The sequence below is a fragment of the Lactuca saligna genome, chromosome 1 (genome assembly GCF_052625555.1).
Source record: "Lactuca saligna cultivar CGN05327 chromosome 1, ASM5262555v1, whole genome shotgun sequence".
NCBI classification, from domain to species: domain Eukaryota; kingdom Viridiplantae; phylum Streptophyta; class Magnoliopsida; order Asterales; family Asteraceae; genus Lactuca; species Lactuca saligna.
The window spans coordinates 31,762,573-31,776,626 of record NC_136417.1 but is presented as its reverse complement, the minus strand read 5'-3'; the positions used below and the strand labels follow the sequence as shown (position 1 = coordinate 31,776,626).

The 14,054-nt window shown below is 39.9% G+C and overlaps 1 protein-coding gene and 1 pseudogene across 2 annotated transcripts; both read left to right on the top strand.

Moving 5' to 3' along the window:
• The first annotated feature begins 5,461 nt into the window (after positions 1-5,461).
• LOC145031331 (vacuolar cation/proton exchanger 3-like) lies at positions 5,462-8,635 on the top strand. 2 transcript variants are annotated; one of them, XM_078979870.1, is made up of 10 exons: positions 5,463-5,799; positions 6,282-6,554; positions 6,653-6,720; positions 6,824-7,049; positions 7,144-7,491; positions 7,584-7,700; positions 7,823-7,876; positions 7,989-8,105; positions 8,187-8,280; positions 8,362-8,635. In XM_078979870.1, exons 2-10 carry the CDS (start codon positions 6,282-6,284, stop codon positions 8,370-8,372), a joined length of 1,308 nt encoding a protein of 435 aa, XP_078835996.1. In that variant the 5' UTR covers positions 5,463-5,799; the 3' UTR covers positions 8,373-8,635. The 2 variants fall into 2 exon arrangements, with proteins under 2 accessions (XP_078836004.1, XP_078835996.1); XM_078979878.1 differs by lacking the exon at positions 7,989-8,105 and having other exon boundaries at positions 5,462-5,799.
• A 1,720-nt stretch (positions 8,636-10,355) lies between these two features.
• LOC145031345 (mitogen-activated protein kinase kinase 5 pseudogene) lies at positions 10,356-11,859 on the top strand (annotated as a pseudogene).
• Positions 11,860-14,054: the final 2,195 nt, after the last annotated feature.

Genomic DNA, 14,054 nt, shown 5'->3' with positions numbered 1-14,054 from the left:
ACACTTCGCCAAAGACTATGCGAAGCCCCAGTGTTAGCCCTTCCGGAGGGAATGGAGGATTTCGTGGTGTATTGTGATGTGTCGATATCAGGGTTGGGAGCGGTGCTTATGCAGAGGGGGAACGCGATAGCATACGCATCGAGGCAGCTGAAGCCTCATGAGACGAGGTATCCCACCCAAGATCTAGAGTTGGGAGCAGTAGTGTTCGTCCTCAAGATCTTGCGTCACTATCTGTATGGGATCCGGTGTACCATATACACGGATCACAAGAGCCTGAAGTACTTGATGGATCAGCCCAACCTAAATATGCGACATAGGAGATGGTTGGACGTGGTAAAGGACTATGAGTGCGAGATCCTGTACCACCCGGGTAAGGCTAACGTGGTAGCCGATGCCCTGAGTCGTAGGGCGGAGAGCGTCCCGATGTTGGACGTTTGTATGAGATTGACAGTGATAACTCTGGTGTTGGACACCATTCTAGGGGCGCAGGCTGAGGCCGTGAGACCAGAAAACCAGAAGAGGGAGCAAGTTATCGGGCAGGTATCGGAGTTCGTTACCGATAGCCGGGGGCTTATGACATTTCAGGATCGGATTTGGGCACCGTTTGTGGGCGAGACGCATACCATTTTGATGGAAGAGGCACATCGATCGAAGTTCACGATCCATCCCGGGGCCACTAAGATGTATTTGGACCTGAAGAGGGAGTATTGGTGGCCCTGTATGAAGAGGGATGTCGCGTGGTTCGTTGAGAGGTGCCTAACCTGTTGTAGGGTTAAGGCCGAGCACCAGAGACTGCATGGTAAGTTGCAGCTGTTAGAGGTTCCCGAGTGGAAGTGGGAACAAATTACTATGGATTTTATGACCAAATTGTCGAGGACTGCGAGGGGGCGTCGATGCAATTTGGGTGATTGTAGACAAGTTGACGAAGAGCGCTCATTTCCTTGCTATCAGTGAGAGCTCTTCTGCAGAGAGGTTGGCAGAGATGTACATGAGGAAGGTGGTATCGTGGCATAGAGTGCCGATCTCGATTGTCTCAGATCGAAATGTGCGTTTCACTTCCAGATTCTGGAAGAAATTTCATGAGGAATTGTGTACTAGACTGCATTTTAGTACCGCATATCACTCACAGACTGACGGGCAGAGCGAGCGAACGATTCAGACGCTCGAGGACATGCTCCGAGCATGTGTGTTGGATTTCAGCGAGATTTGGGACATGTATTTGCTCTTGGCAGAGTTTTCTTACAACAGCAGCCATCATTAGAGCATTGGTATGCCACCCTTTGAGTTGTTGTATGGGAGGAGGTGTCGGACCCCCATTTGCTGGGGAGAGGTAGGGCAACGTGTGATGGGTAGTATAGAAATCGTGCTTTAAATGATGGAGTGGATACAGCAGGTCAGACAGAGGTTGTTGACCGCTCAGAGTCGTCAGAAGAGTTATGCGGACAGGCGCCAGTCCGAGCTCGAGTTTCAGGTCGGCAACTTCGTGCTCCTGAAGGTCTCTCCTTGGAAAGGAGTGATCCGATTCAGGAAGAGGGGCAAGTTGGGGCCCCGATATATTGGACCTTTCAGGGTGATCGCGAGAGTAGGCAGGGTAGCCTACCGTTTGGAGCTTCCTGTAGAGTTGGGTCAGATTCATGATACCTTCCACGCGTCGCAGTTGAGAAAGTGTATAGCCGACGAGTTGGCAGTGGTACCATTAGAGGATATTCAGGTGGATGTGAGCCTGAACTATGTTGAGAGACTGGTGGTGATTAGGGATCGGAAGATCAAGGTTCTGAGGAATAAGGAAGTGCCTCTGGTGCAGGTCCAGTGGCAGCATCGGAAAGGGTCAGAGCTGACTTGGGAGCGGGAGCGCGAGATGCGTGAGTAGCATCCAGAGTTGTTTGCAGAATGAGACTTCGAGGGCGAAGTCTGATTCTAGTGGGGGAGAATTGTAACATCCGGATTCATAGGTATATTATTTTATTCATTTATTTTGGAGTTTGTGGAGGGACTCGGCGAGCTGGTGCTTAGACTTGCCGAGTAGGGTCGCGGATTCTCATACGGGTTCATGAATGGACTCGGCGAGTCCGCGCTGTTTAATGAAACCCTAATTTCCCAGGTTTGGGACCTATTTAAAGGCCCTTAGGGCCGTCATTTGCAGCCACCAAACGCCAGAGAGAAACCCTAAAAGAGCTAGAGCGATTGTGAGAGGAAAGGAGCCATTTCTTGATCTTTGTGGTTGATTCTTGCAAGAAGGAGGTGTTTCCAGCTTAGAGGAGACCAAGGAGGTGGTGCATCTATGGTTTTCGAGCAAAAGACTTCATCTTTGAGGTACTATATCACCCCTTTATCTGTTTTGCTGAAGGAATCCATAGATGTAGATTTTTCATGTCCTTTAATGGAAGAAATTGTGAGAATATGGCCCTTATTCGCTTTGAGACTTCGGATCTGGACCCATAGTGGTCTAAAGAGCTCATCTCAGCTTGCTTTATGTTGAGGTATGGAGGTGTTGAGCTTAGGATGTTATTTTTGCGGCTAAATCACCAAGTGAAACCTCCTAGACGTCCCATGGGTGTCAAGATTCGAGCTTTACGTGTTTATCAGGCTTGGGAAGGTCAGATTTATGGATCAAAGGAACAGATCTGACCTCAGGAGGTCAATTGAGTTTGTGCATGGCATGAACTCGCTGAGTCCAAGGGAAGACTCGGCGAGTAGGGTTAGGGTTTCTCGTAAATCGCTCAGTGAGTAGACTTGCCGAGTTGGGGGAATAACTCAGTGAGTCAGAGTGGGATTAGAGGACTGGAGTTCAAGGCGGAACTCACCGAGTTGATCTTGAGACTCGGCAAGTTGAGTCGGGGTGGCCCTGCGATTCATGCTAGCTGTGACTCGTCGAGCAAGGGGAGGGATTCGACTTGCCAAGCGAGACTAGAGAGTTAGTGGACACGTGTAGACTCGTCGAGTCGCCCAAGTGCACTCGACGAGTCGGGTCAAAGTTTGACCGTTGACTTTTGGTGACTTTTAGGGTTTGGTCAATAGTGGGGCCTTTGAGCCAAAAGAGGGGTAAAATGGTCTTTTACCCTTCTAAGGGTGCCAAGAGAGGGTTGAGTCTAGTCCCGAGAGTTATATTTATGAGAGTATTTACTTTATGTGATTAGGCGGAGGCTAGATCGTATTTCTACCGAGTCAGAGATTTACCGAGACATCTGAGGTGAGTTTTCTCACTATACTTTACCTTGAGTGGTAATTAGAGTTATATGACAGAGTAATTGTATGCTATTTATGTGATGTGTTGCACTGCATTATTTCTATGTGATTTATGCCATGTGTATATCAGAGTATATTAGAGTTAGAACCGGAAGGTTCACAGAGCTAGGACTAAAGGGTCCACAGAGTTAGGTCCCAAGGGCCCACAGAGTTATAGCCTCGAGTGGCTAGTATGTGTTATGTATGGTATTCTGGAGAAATCACTAAGCTTTATGCGTACAATGTTATGTGTTATGTGTTTTAGGTACCAGTGATGATCACGGGTAGGCGCCAGCATGATTCGTACACACGCATGAGATTTTATGTATTTTGATCTTGGGAAATGTTTTTGTAAAACGAAGATATGATACAATGAGATTCTGTTAATAATTGTGTTTGGAAAATATGTTTTAAATTGCGAAAAATTGTCTTAAATTTTACGGTGTTACAGTGAATGTCAAATTCAAAACGACAAGAGGATCCGAAAGTGTTGTTCACGAGTTTTCCTTGGTTGATCTTCCGTGCTTAATTCCCTATGATTGGATCGTTTTATTGCATTTCCTTTTTAGAGAAGAAAAGAAGTACGAACTTCTGGGGCATATAAAGCGAATGCTAACTTCGTACGTTGATGAAGTGGCGAAGTTTGACATTGAAATCACCACAGTTTTGAAGAGGAAACCCATTGTTCTCTCCACTAGCAAGGTGAAAGACTTTAATAAGATGCAGTTGTGTAAGATCAAGAAAGATAACTGGACAGTGATGTTTCATCGTGGTTAAGAAGCTCGTGGTAACTTGCAAAAGTGCCTCTTCGTATCGTCTAATAAGCATTTGTTCTCTACAACTTGCTTGAAGTTATTTTTGGAGACCACAAGTCAATGCAAACTGAATGACAAAGCTGCGAAGAATGATTACTCTGATATGATATGATGGTACACAGAGTTTTGCAAGACTCGTCTCGCAGTCATCCCCAAGCTCTTCAAGACCACAAAGAAGACAAAACAGTGAAGAGCCTCCCGCCTCAATTGATGCAAAGGGGGAGATTGTTGGGTATAAGTGTTGCGTCATTTTATATAATAGAATAGTCCATTATGTAATCGGGGTTAGGCTTGTCCACCCGTTGATTGATTATTAAGGTTTAACTATTTAAGGTGCATGCATACACCGTGTTTGTAATTTTTGGAAATAGCTTTGTAACCCTACATGCCTCTACAGTAGCAATTCTTCATCGAGTTCTTTTGAGGTGTGACTTTGAATCATTAAGTATATCTTGATCCATTCTTGTGTTCTTGTTTCCTATTACCTGTTTGAATCTTTCGATATTTAGAGATTTTATCTCAACTGGGCCCAATACTACCTTTTACACCTACTTGTACCTTTCCCAAGCTCTACCTGATAACCCTAATTCGTCCCAGAACAAAATATATCTCACAGGTTATTGCATAGCTCAAATCCTAGGTTATCCTAAGATTTGCTCCATCTATATCAAACCAGAACTCAACCATAACATGGTGTCTTATGCATGCAAATTATACATAGAACATGATCAAACAAACTTTCGAATAATAGATTCCACTCTAAGACCACAACCAGACAATGAACAAAAAATAAGATCAAATCAATCATTCTGAGACTATAAGACCCTAATCGTATACAATTTTAAGGCAAATCATGTTTCTAAAATGAATTCAAAACATGTTTGGTCATCGATAAATCTTTGCTCTTTTTAAATTTCTGTTTCTTTATCCAACACTATTTTAATCTTTGCTCTTTTTAGATTTATGTTTCTTTATCCAACACTATTTTTGGAATAACTTTGATATCGTAAATAAGATGTTTCGTACATTTAACCATAAAATCTATTTTCTAATTTTATTTACAAAAAATCCTTCAACTTAGAAACCTTGTAATTTTTCTTCATTCGTATCATTATAAGATGATCTTATTTTTCAACACAATTGTTTATTCCAAAAGATTTGAACATGCTATTTTGGTATAATTATATTATATTCCTTCCAAATTCAAAAACGTATTTTAATGGCTGTAGCTTGTAAGAAAACACACAAAAGACCCAACTTGTAAGTTGCAACACTTTCTTCATGTTCTAACCAACCGTTGACCACCTTCATGAGTCAAATCCATGACCCCAAATATCAATTACAACTAATCTCCACCGTTGAATTCTTGATCAATGCCTCCAAAAAAACTATATTTGTTTATTTATTTATTTAAGTAGAAAGATTACGAACTCTCACGATAAGGAGGAAGCTTCCTCCTGGCTTCTGCTCCTACATGCCGCCTTGCCCACTTCAACTCCCCACCAATCTCCGCCCTCCCTCTTCTCTAATCTCTCCCTTAATACCTTTCTTCTTCTTCTTCTTTCAAATCAAACCCTCTTTCTCTTTTCGATTTTTCTCCTAATTTCAATTAGTTTATTACCTTTCACCAATCATTGATCCGTTTTACGAATTTGCCGTCCAGATTTCACTTACAGCATCATGTGATCTGCTTATGGATTTAAATCTCACTTGGACTTCACCATCTTCAACCTTCTTCCTTCGACTTTGAGTTGTCAAGGTGAGTTCGCTTAATTTCTGGTTACTTACTTCCCTTTGTCTGTGAATCACCCATCTTGCATTCAACCCACTTCGTCTCTTGTTGGTTTGCACATCATCTTTCGCAACTTTAAGTTTGGATTTTTGTCTTACTTAAACGATAACAAGATCTGTCCTTTTTTGCTTCAAGATCACTTATATTTCTCCGTCAGATGTGGGCATTGTTGTTTGATTTCGTTACTATTTTGCTCTCAAGTAGTTTTTATGTATTATTGCACCTTGTTTCTAGTTTACACTTAATCTTAGACATTCTTCCGACATAGTCTACTCTGCTTCTACTGTTCACGATAACGTTTATTCTAAAAATTGCCAATTTCAAAGTCCATACCATGATTTAGGATCCGTTAATGGTAGAAATTTGCACGCCAATAAGCTGTCTGATGCAGAAATTAACGAATCCATCTTCAATCAATCCAGTTAATACAAAGTTTATGAACCTTGCAGATGGGATCTAGCAAGATGGAATCAACACTAGAGAAGATTGATTTTGAATCTGACGAAGAGAGCCCGTTAACTTTATCACAATCCGCAGGTGCAAAGCAATCTTTTCAGTTCGAGACATCATCTCATACATCTATCCCCAAATTCCGCACCCTCAGAAAGCTTCAATTCACCGCTTTCCATAGCGTGTATGTCGTCTTATTCAAAGCAAAGATCAATGTCCTGCTTCCCTTCGGACCTCTGGCAGTATTGATGCACTACATGACAGGACGACATGTAAGAATCTTCTCTCATCTCTCTTTAAGCTTCTCCATGACTCTGAAACTGAAGAATTTGGTCTTAATGTACTTCTCATCTTCAACTTTTCTATTCAGGGATGGGTTTTCTTTTTCAGCTTACTGGGAATTACACCTTTAGCTGAACGGCTAGGTTATGCAACCGAGTAAGAACCAAGAAGTTCACTTCTTCATTTCTTTGGTTTTCTTTTCCTTTCTTCTTGAATATGCTGTATATATATATATCAACTCTTTTTTCATATGTTTCAGGCAGCTTGCATGTTATACAGGGAATACAGTTGGAGGTCTGCTAAATGCCACATTTGGCAATGCAACAGAAATGATTATTTCAATATATGCATTAAAAAACGGGATGATTAGGGTTGTTCAACAATCATTGTTAGGATCCATCTTATCAAACATGCTGTTAGTTCTTGGATGTGCTTTCTTTACTGGTGGCATTGTGCATTATCCAAAAGTTCAACGTTTCAACCAGGTAATTCACCATTTCTGAATCTGATTCCATTCCTTTTGTATGTTGGAATTTAGATCTCTGGAATCACTCATTTAGTCATCATTTGTGTTTACAGACAGCTGCAATAGTTAGTTCAGGGCTGCTGCTGATGGCTGTAATGGGAATCCTCTTTCCAGCTGTTCTTCATTTTACACATACAGAAGTTCATTTTGGGAAATCAGAATTAGCACTTTCAAGATTCAGTAGCTGTATCATGTTGGTGGCATATGCAAGCTATCTTTTCTTCCAGCTCAAGAGTCATGCTAATCTTTATGATTCTGTTGATGAGGAAAGAGAAAACAATGGTGATGAACCTGAAGAAGAAGATGTCCCTGAAATTACTATGTGGGAAGCAATTGCTTGGCTTACCATTTTAACATTGTGGGTGTCTGTATTATCTGGATATCTTGTTGATGCCATTCAGGTAACATTTCATACAATTTTAAGTTTTATACATTTTGTCTTCCATAGATTATTAGATGATTCAAGTATATAATGTCGATTGTAATTTTTCAGGGTGCATCAGACTCATGGAATATGCCAGTGTCTTTTATCAGTGTAATCTTGCTTCCTATTGTTGGTAATGCTGCTGAACATGCAAGTGCCATAATGTTTGCCATGAAAGACAAGCTTGTAAGTTTACATTATCAAAAAGCAAATTTCACAAATCACAATAATGATTTTATTAGCAACATAGGTAATGTATGAGATATGTTGATTATATATTTATATATGTAACCTTTTTTTATTTATAGGACATCACACTTGGAGTAGCAATTGGATCTTCAACTCAGATATCAATGTTTGTGGTAATACTAATACCATGAACCCTTTTCTTCTTATTGTTTCTAATATCACAATAAGGTTAATAAATCTTAATAATGTAATGTGATATATTTTTCTTTCTTTTTTCACGAATAGATCCCATTTTGTGTGGTTGTGGGGTGGATCATGGGTCAACCAATGGACTTGAATTTTCAGCTCTTTGAAACTGCTTCTCTCTTTATCACAGTTTTAGTCGTGGCATTTATGCTACAGGTATTTAATTGTGTGTGTGTTTATTATAAGTTTATATTGGATAAGTTTATAAGTAATGATATGGTGTGTGTGTGTGTGTAGGAAGGAACATCAAATTACTTCAAAGGGTTGATGCTGATTCTGTGTTATCTCATTGTTGCTGCAAGTTTCTTTGTACACATTGATAATAAATCAGGTGAGTGTTGATATTTTTAATATAACAATTTGTGTATTTGGAAAGATTTGATTTAACTTGGTTTTGAAATTGTTAATGTAGATGATGACTAGGTAGGTGGAGATGATGAAGTGTTGTAATTTTGTGAGGGGAGGCTACACATGTATGATCATATGGGAAAGAGCATCAAAAAGGAAGGATAAGGCTAAGGGTAAAATTGTCAAAATGATTTATGAAATGAAGCCGAGCCTGCGTTACATGTTTTCTTTTAACTGTTCTGTTATCCATTGTCAAGTACATGTAAAAATCCGTATGTTTCCGTTTCATACAACACAATTTAATGCTATACATTTAATAAACTTCTTTTTTGGTTCGATTCTTTGGTAAACAATCAATTTTGAAGTGTCTTAGGTTTTGATTTTAATGTTAGGTTAAAGAGTAAATTACGAAATTGGGTTCGGGTTTGGTCTGAGTTTTGTCATTATTTCATGTGAGTTTATGGTATATATTACTCATATTGATAGAGAAAAATGCATGATGTGTCTGTTAAAAGTGTATAAACATAATTTTAATGATTATGTGTGACTCGTGTTAAAAGTTTTTTTGTATCTAAATGATAGAAAATAACACATTGAAAGTAAATACATGTGGTTGTAAGGTATATAGTATTCATGGTAAAACAAACTAGTGTATATAGTTTAAGTGATGCTTTATGGCTAAAAGGTAAACAATAGCTATGTAAATACGTATTTTTGTATATGAATAATAGAAAAAACCATGATGAAAACAAATTCATGTAGTTATGAGGTAAACAATTAATATACAATGTTAGAAAATAAACACTTAAATTGTTAATAATTAGTCTCTAATGACATTATGTGTAGGTTTAGATAATCATTCGTAAGTCCTAAATACCTAATTCTATATAGTAATTTTTTTTATTGTATGTATATAAGAGTGACAATCGGTGCATATAATAGATGGCAATATCGTAGACAGAAAATCAGTCTGTTATACTGTATAATTCAATCAAATAGATTTTCTTCATGTTCCTAATTTTACATCGTACCATTACATGATAAGATTTAGGGACTAGATATCAAATTTTGACATCATCTCATTTACTCTCAAATATGTTTCCTCTGACTCCCTTTTCGTTATATGAGTCCTTGATATGATTTTCAAGGACTATTTATCAAACTCGGATACATATTCAAATGGAGTTCACACTAATATTTTTTTCTAAATAAATTTTGTAAAACAACTCAATTCAAATACCAATGTAGTGTTTACAAGTTCTATTAAATAACAAAAAAAAAAGTTCATATAACACCAAATACAAAGTTCATGTGTCTGATGATTGGATAAGAAGATATGTCTTCAAAACTTTCCATCCTCAAAGCACACCCGAGAGCAAGGGGAAGGAGAGACGTAGTGATTGAGGCAATGTATGGTGTGAAAATTGTTTTTCAAATCTAGATCAAATCGGTTTCATATGTCATTTCTAAGTTCAAAAGATATTCCATGTTTTTATTGCACTGGAAACACAAACAATCATGCATGAAGTATTGTTGTAAAAACAATCCGTGTTAAAACAAACAACGGTAGGAGCGTAATTTTGTTTCGACCCAAACAAACTCTGTAAGTAAGTTAGAAGAACACAATTTATCAAAACATGTTATTTACGTTAATAAGTTTGTTTACATTATTTTATTTGGACTCTCAAAAGGTTGACCAAAGTTAACTAATAAATACAGGGCTTATAGCCTAATAGTATCCGATGTTGTCCTTGTTCTTGAAGTCGAAGGTTCAAATAAAAAAAAACTAATAAATACCTAAAATAAACAAGCAGATTGTGTCAAAGTTTACAAAGTGTTGTAAATAGTGTATAAGTTCTTGTATAAATGGTTTTATATTAGTAGAAAATATATATGTTACGGGAGTTAGATGTAGGAGTAACGAAAAATACTTGTGTAAATGATAACGAAAAGATTTTAGGTGTCGGTCAATTATGGAAATCTAGAAAAAGATAGACAAATGGGGTTTATTGTTATTAAACAAATATTTCTTGGAGCTACAACAAGACCATTTCTTTCTATGACTTCCACTGTCTCCCAAACACATTTGAATATCATCTTCCACGCTTCGTCTTCATGAACTCTTCTTCTCAGAAACTTCAAACCCTATAAACCATTTTCTTATGTTACTTCTTTTCTCACTTTCTCATCTGGTTATATATACATGCGTACACATCCATCATCTTAACCCAAACACCAACGAATTGAATGCGAATGACGCCCAACCACGTCGATCAATACTCGCCCTCGCCGTCGTCCTGACCTACCCTTACCTCAGCCGCAGATCGCCGTTCATAGTCCTCTCCTACCCTCCTCCGCCCCTATGTCAAACCAACAACACCTTGACTTGTCAGACTTCATCAGAATCGGTAACGGCTCCTGGGGTCCCGTCTACAAGGTCCTCCACCGCCCCTCCGACACCCACTTCGCCCTCAAGGTAATCTACGGAAATCACGATGATGATTTCCGCGGCCAGATCCTTCATCAAATCAAGCTCCTGCATGGCATCGATAACATCAACATCGTCAAGTGTCATGACGTGTTTGATCGTGATGGTGAATTTCAGGTTCTTCTTGAATACATGAACTGTGGATCTCTTCAAGGCACGCTCTTGTCCGACGAATCCTCTTTGGCTGACCTCACCCGTCAGATTCTCTCCGGTCTCCACTACCTCCACCGGAATAACATCGCCCATCGTCATATCAAACCTTCAAATCTCTTAACTAATTCCAAAAAAGAAGTGAAGATTGCGATTTCCGGGGTTACGAGGATCTTGGAACAGACGACGCATCCTTGTAAAGATCCAGTGGGTACGATTGCTTACATGTGCCCGGAAAGGATAAACACGGACCTGAACCAAGGAAAAAACGATGGTTACGCTGGAGATATATGGAGCATGGGTGTAAGCATTTTAGAACTGTATATGGGGATTTTACCGTTTGAGGTAGGAAGATCCGATGATTGGGCGAGTCTTATGATGGCGATTTGTATGTCTCCGCCACCTAAAGCGCCGGCGACCGCTTCCACAGAGTTTCAAGATTTTGTGGGACGATGTTTGCAGAGGGATCCAGCAAAGAGATGGACAGCAGCACAGTTGTTGGGGCACCCGTTTGTTACACGGGAAGCCATCGCAGATGATATCTACGAGACTACGACTACAACTATTTCCCTTGAGGGTGCCTCTACTCAAATATAATCATTCCATATATAGGTTTTTATTGTTAATAAAGTGTAGTAACTAGGAAGCGGTGCCACACCCTCTAAAAGCTTAGTGACATGTAGGGGTTGGACTTATGATACGGTACAACAAAAATACACGATACGAAACAAAATTGAAATTCGAATTCTTGTTCATGTCGTGTTCGCGTCAGGTATAAAAAACACGATGTCGTGTCGTGTCGTGTCGTGTTCGTGTTCAAAATTTGATACGATTTAACATTTTTTGTCGTGTTTTTCGTGTTTGTGGTGTTTTTAGTGTTATGTATGAGTAAATATTAATTAAATACATTAATTGTTATTTCATGTTATCTTTGTCGTGTCGTGTCGTGTTTGTTGTTTTTTAATCGGTTCGTTTTCGCGTTAGTTCAAAAAAACCGGAGATCGTTTCGTACCGTGTTCGTTTTACATAAAACATTGTCGTGTTGTGTCGTCCCAGACAAATACATGACATGATGGCCCGATTTGCCACCCCTAGTGACATGTAGGCGTCATGTTATCATTTAACACAAAATTATGGTTTCATACCACCTAATACCTAATGAATGGTGTCACATTTTTTTAATTATTTTAATTTATAAATAAATTAAATTTTTAGTTTTAATTAAAAACAAAAGATTTCATTAACTAAAAATAAAAACTAATACATTACTTAAAAAAACATTATATTAAAAAAATCCTAGGAAATTAGAAAATAAAAAACTAGAAAGCTTAAACTTATAACTTAAAAAAAATCAAATATATAAAAACTTGGAAAACAACTACAAATTAACCATGACTAGCGTAACGTTTTTTCACGTCTTCCTTCATTTGCAAAACAACTTGAAGCGCATCTTCGGTCAAATTTGACGTTGAAACATCCAAAAAATACCGTCCAAAATTTTTATTTTAGATTGTTTAAGAAAACCATAATTCACTCAAACATCATAATAAAAATCATAAGTAATGTATCTCAAAACATCATACCATAGCGAGTTCAAAAAGCAGTCTTCTATACATCTTTGTCTCTAACCCTCATCTGATGGTTGCTTGAGCATAGATCTATCTTGGAAAACCAAGATGCCCTCTGTAGTTGGTCGAAAAAATCATCAAGCCTTGCGAGTGGGTAACGGATCTTCACCGTTACCTTGTTCAGCTCCCGGTAATCTATACACATCCTATGCGACCCATCCTTTTTCTTAATAAATAGGATCGAGGCTCCCCAGGGTGAATTGTTCGGCCTAATAAATCCCTTGTCTAATAGCTCCGACAGCTGTGTAGACAACTCCTGCATTTCAGGAGGAGCCAACCGATATGGTGCCTTGGCTATCAGAGGCGTACCATGGACTACTTCGATCCTGAACTCTACTTGCCTCTACGGAGGTATCCTAGGCAGCTTCTCTGGGAATACGTCCGCGTACTCTTGCACCATTGGTACGTCACTCACAATCGCCTTACCCGCTTCTCGGGTATCCATAACGTAGGCGACATACCTTGCGTAACTCTGCTGAAGGTAGCGCCTAGCCCTCGCTGCTAAGCATAAAGTTGGTCCACGTTGTGGCCTCTTGCCCCGCATCACCAACTCTCCCTTACTTGGGGTCCTGACCCGTACCAACTACTGCGTACATTCGATCACTGCCCCATTAGGGCTCAACCAGTCCATGCCTATGATAATCTTGTTCCCACGCAACGGAATGGAAGCCAAACCTACTAGGTAGTAATTCTCATACAGTCTCAAAACACAATCTTTGAAAACCTCTGATGCCCGTATTGATCGGTCGTTAGCAATCTCGACCTCTAAAGGGCAATCCAACATGCCCGAAGACTCAGGGAACCTCTTGCTAGGTGCAAGAGAGACAAATGATCGGGTAGCTCCCAAATCGAATAACACCTGGACTGGGATACCGTTCACATGGAACGATCCCATCACCATATCGGGTGCGACACGCACCTCTCAGTGGTCAATTGGAAGGCTCAGTTCCTTACTAACGGAGTATTTGTCTTGGTATGTGGTCCATTTGTGATTCGCAGGGTCGCTGGAGCTGGTGCCGCCACTGGCGCTGTTTATACTAGTCTCGGGTAATCAGCCTTTTTATGGCCCTTCTGATTGGAATGGAAGCAAATCAGGTCTGATGTCTAGAATGTAGGGGTAGGGGCAGTATAATCCTTGCTAAAGTGCCCAGTCTTGTCGCACTTGTAGCAGCCCGATGATCCCAATCTACAAACTCCCTCATGGGTCTTGCCGTACTTCCCACAGCGACCCCGACCCAGTTGGCCCTTCGACCTAGTGTTGGATCCCTTGGGTTTCTTCCCCCAAACCCCAATAACCTACCCAGTCCCTACCTTCCTCTTCCTGAGGTGCTCTATATTAATCTCCATCTCCCTTGCCATCGTGATCATGTCATCCAATGCCAGGCATGCCAAGTAGCTGACATGTTTCAGAATGCTAGCCATCAACATGTCATGGTATCGAGTCTTCCTCATCTCCTCATCCCCTGCATACTGTGGCACCAGTAAAGCCCT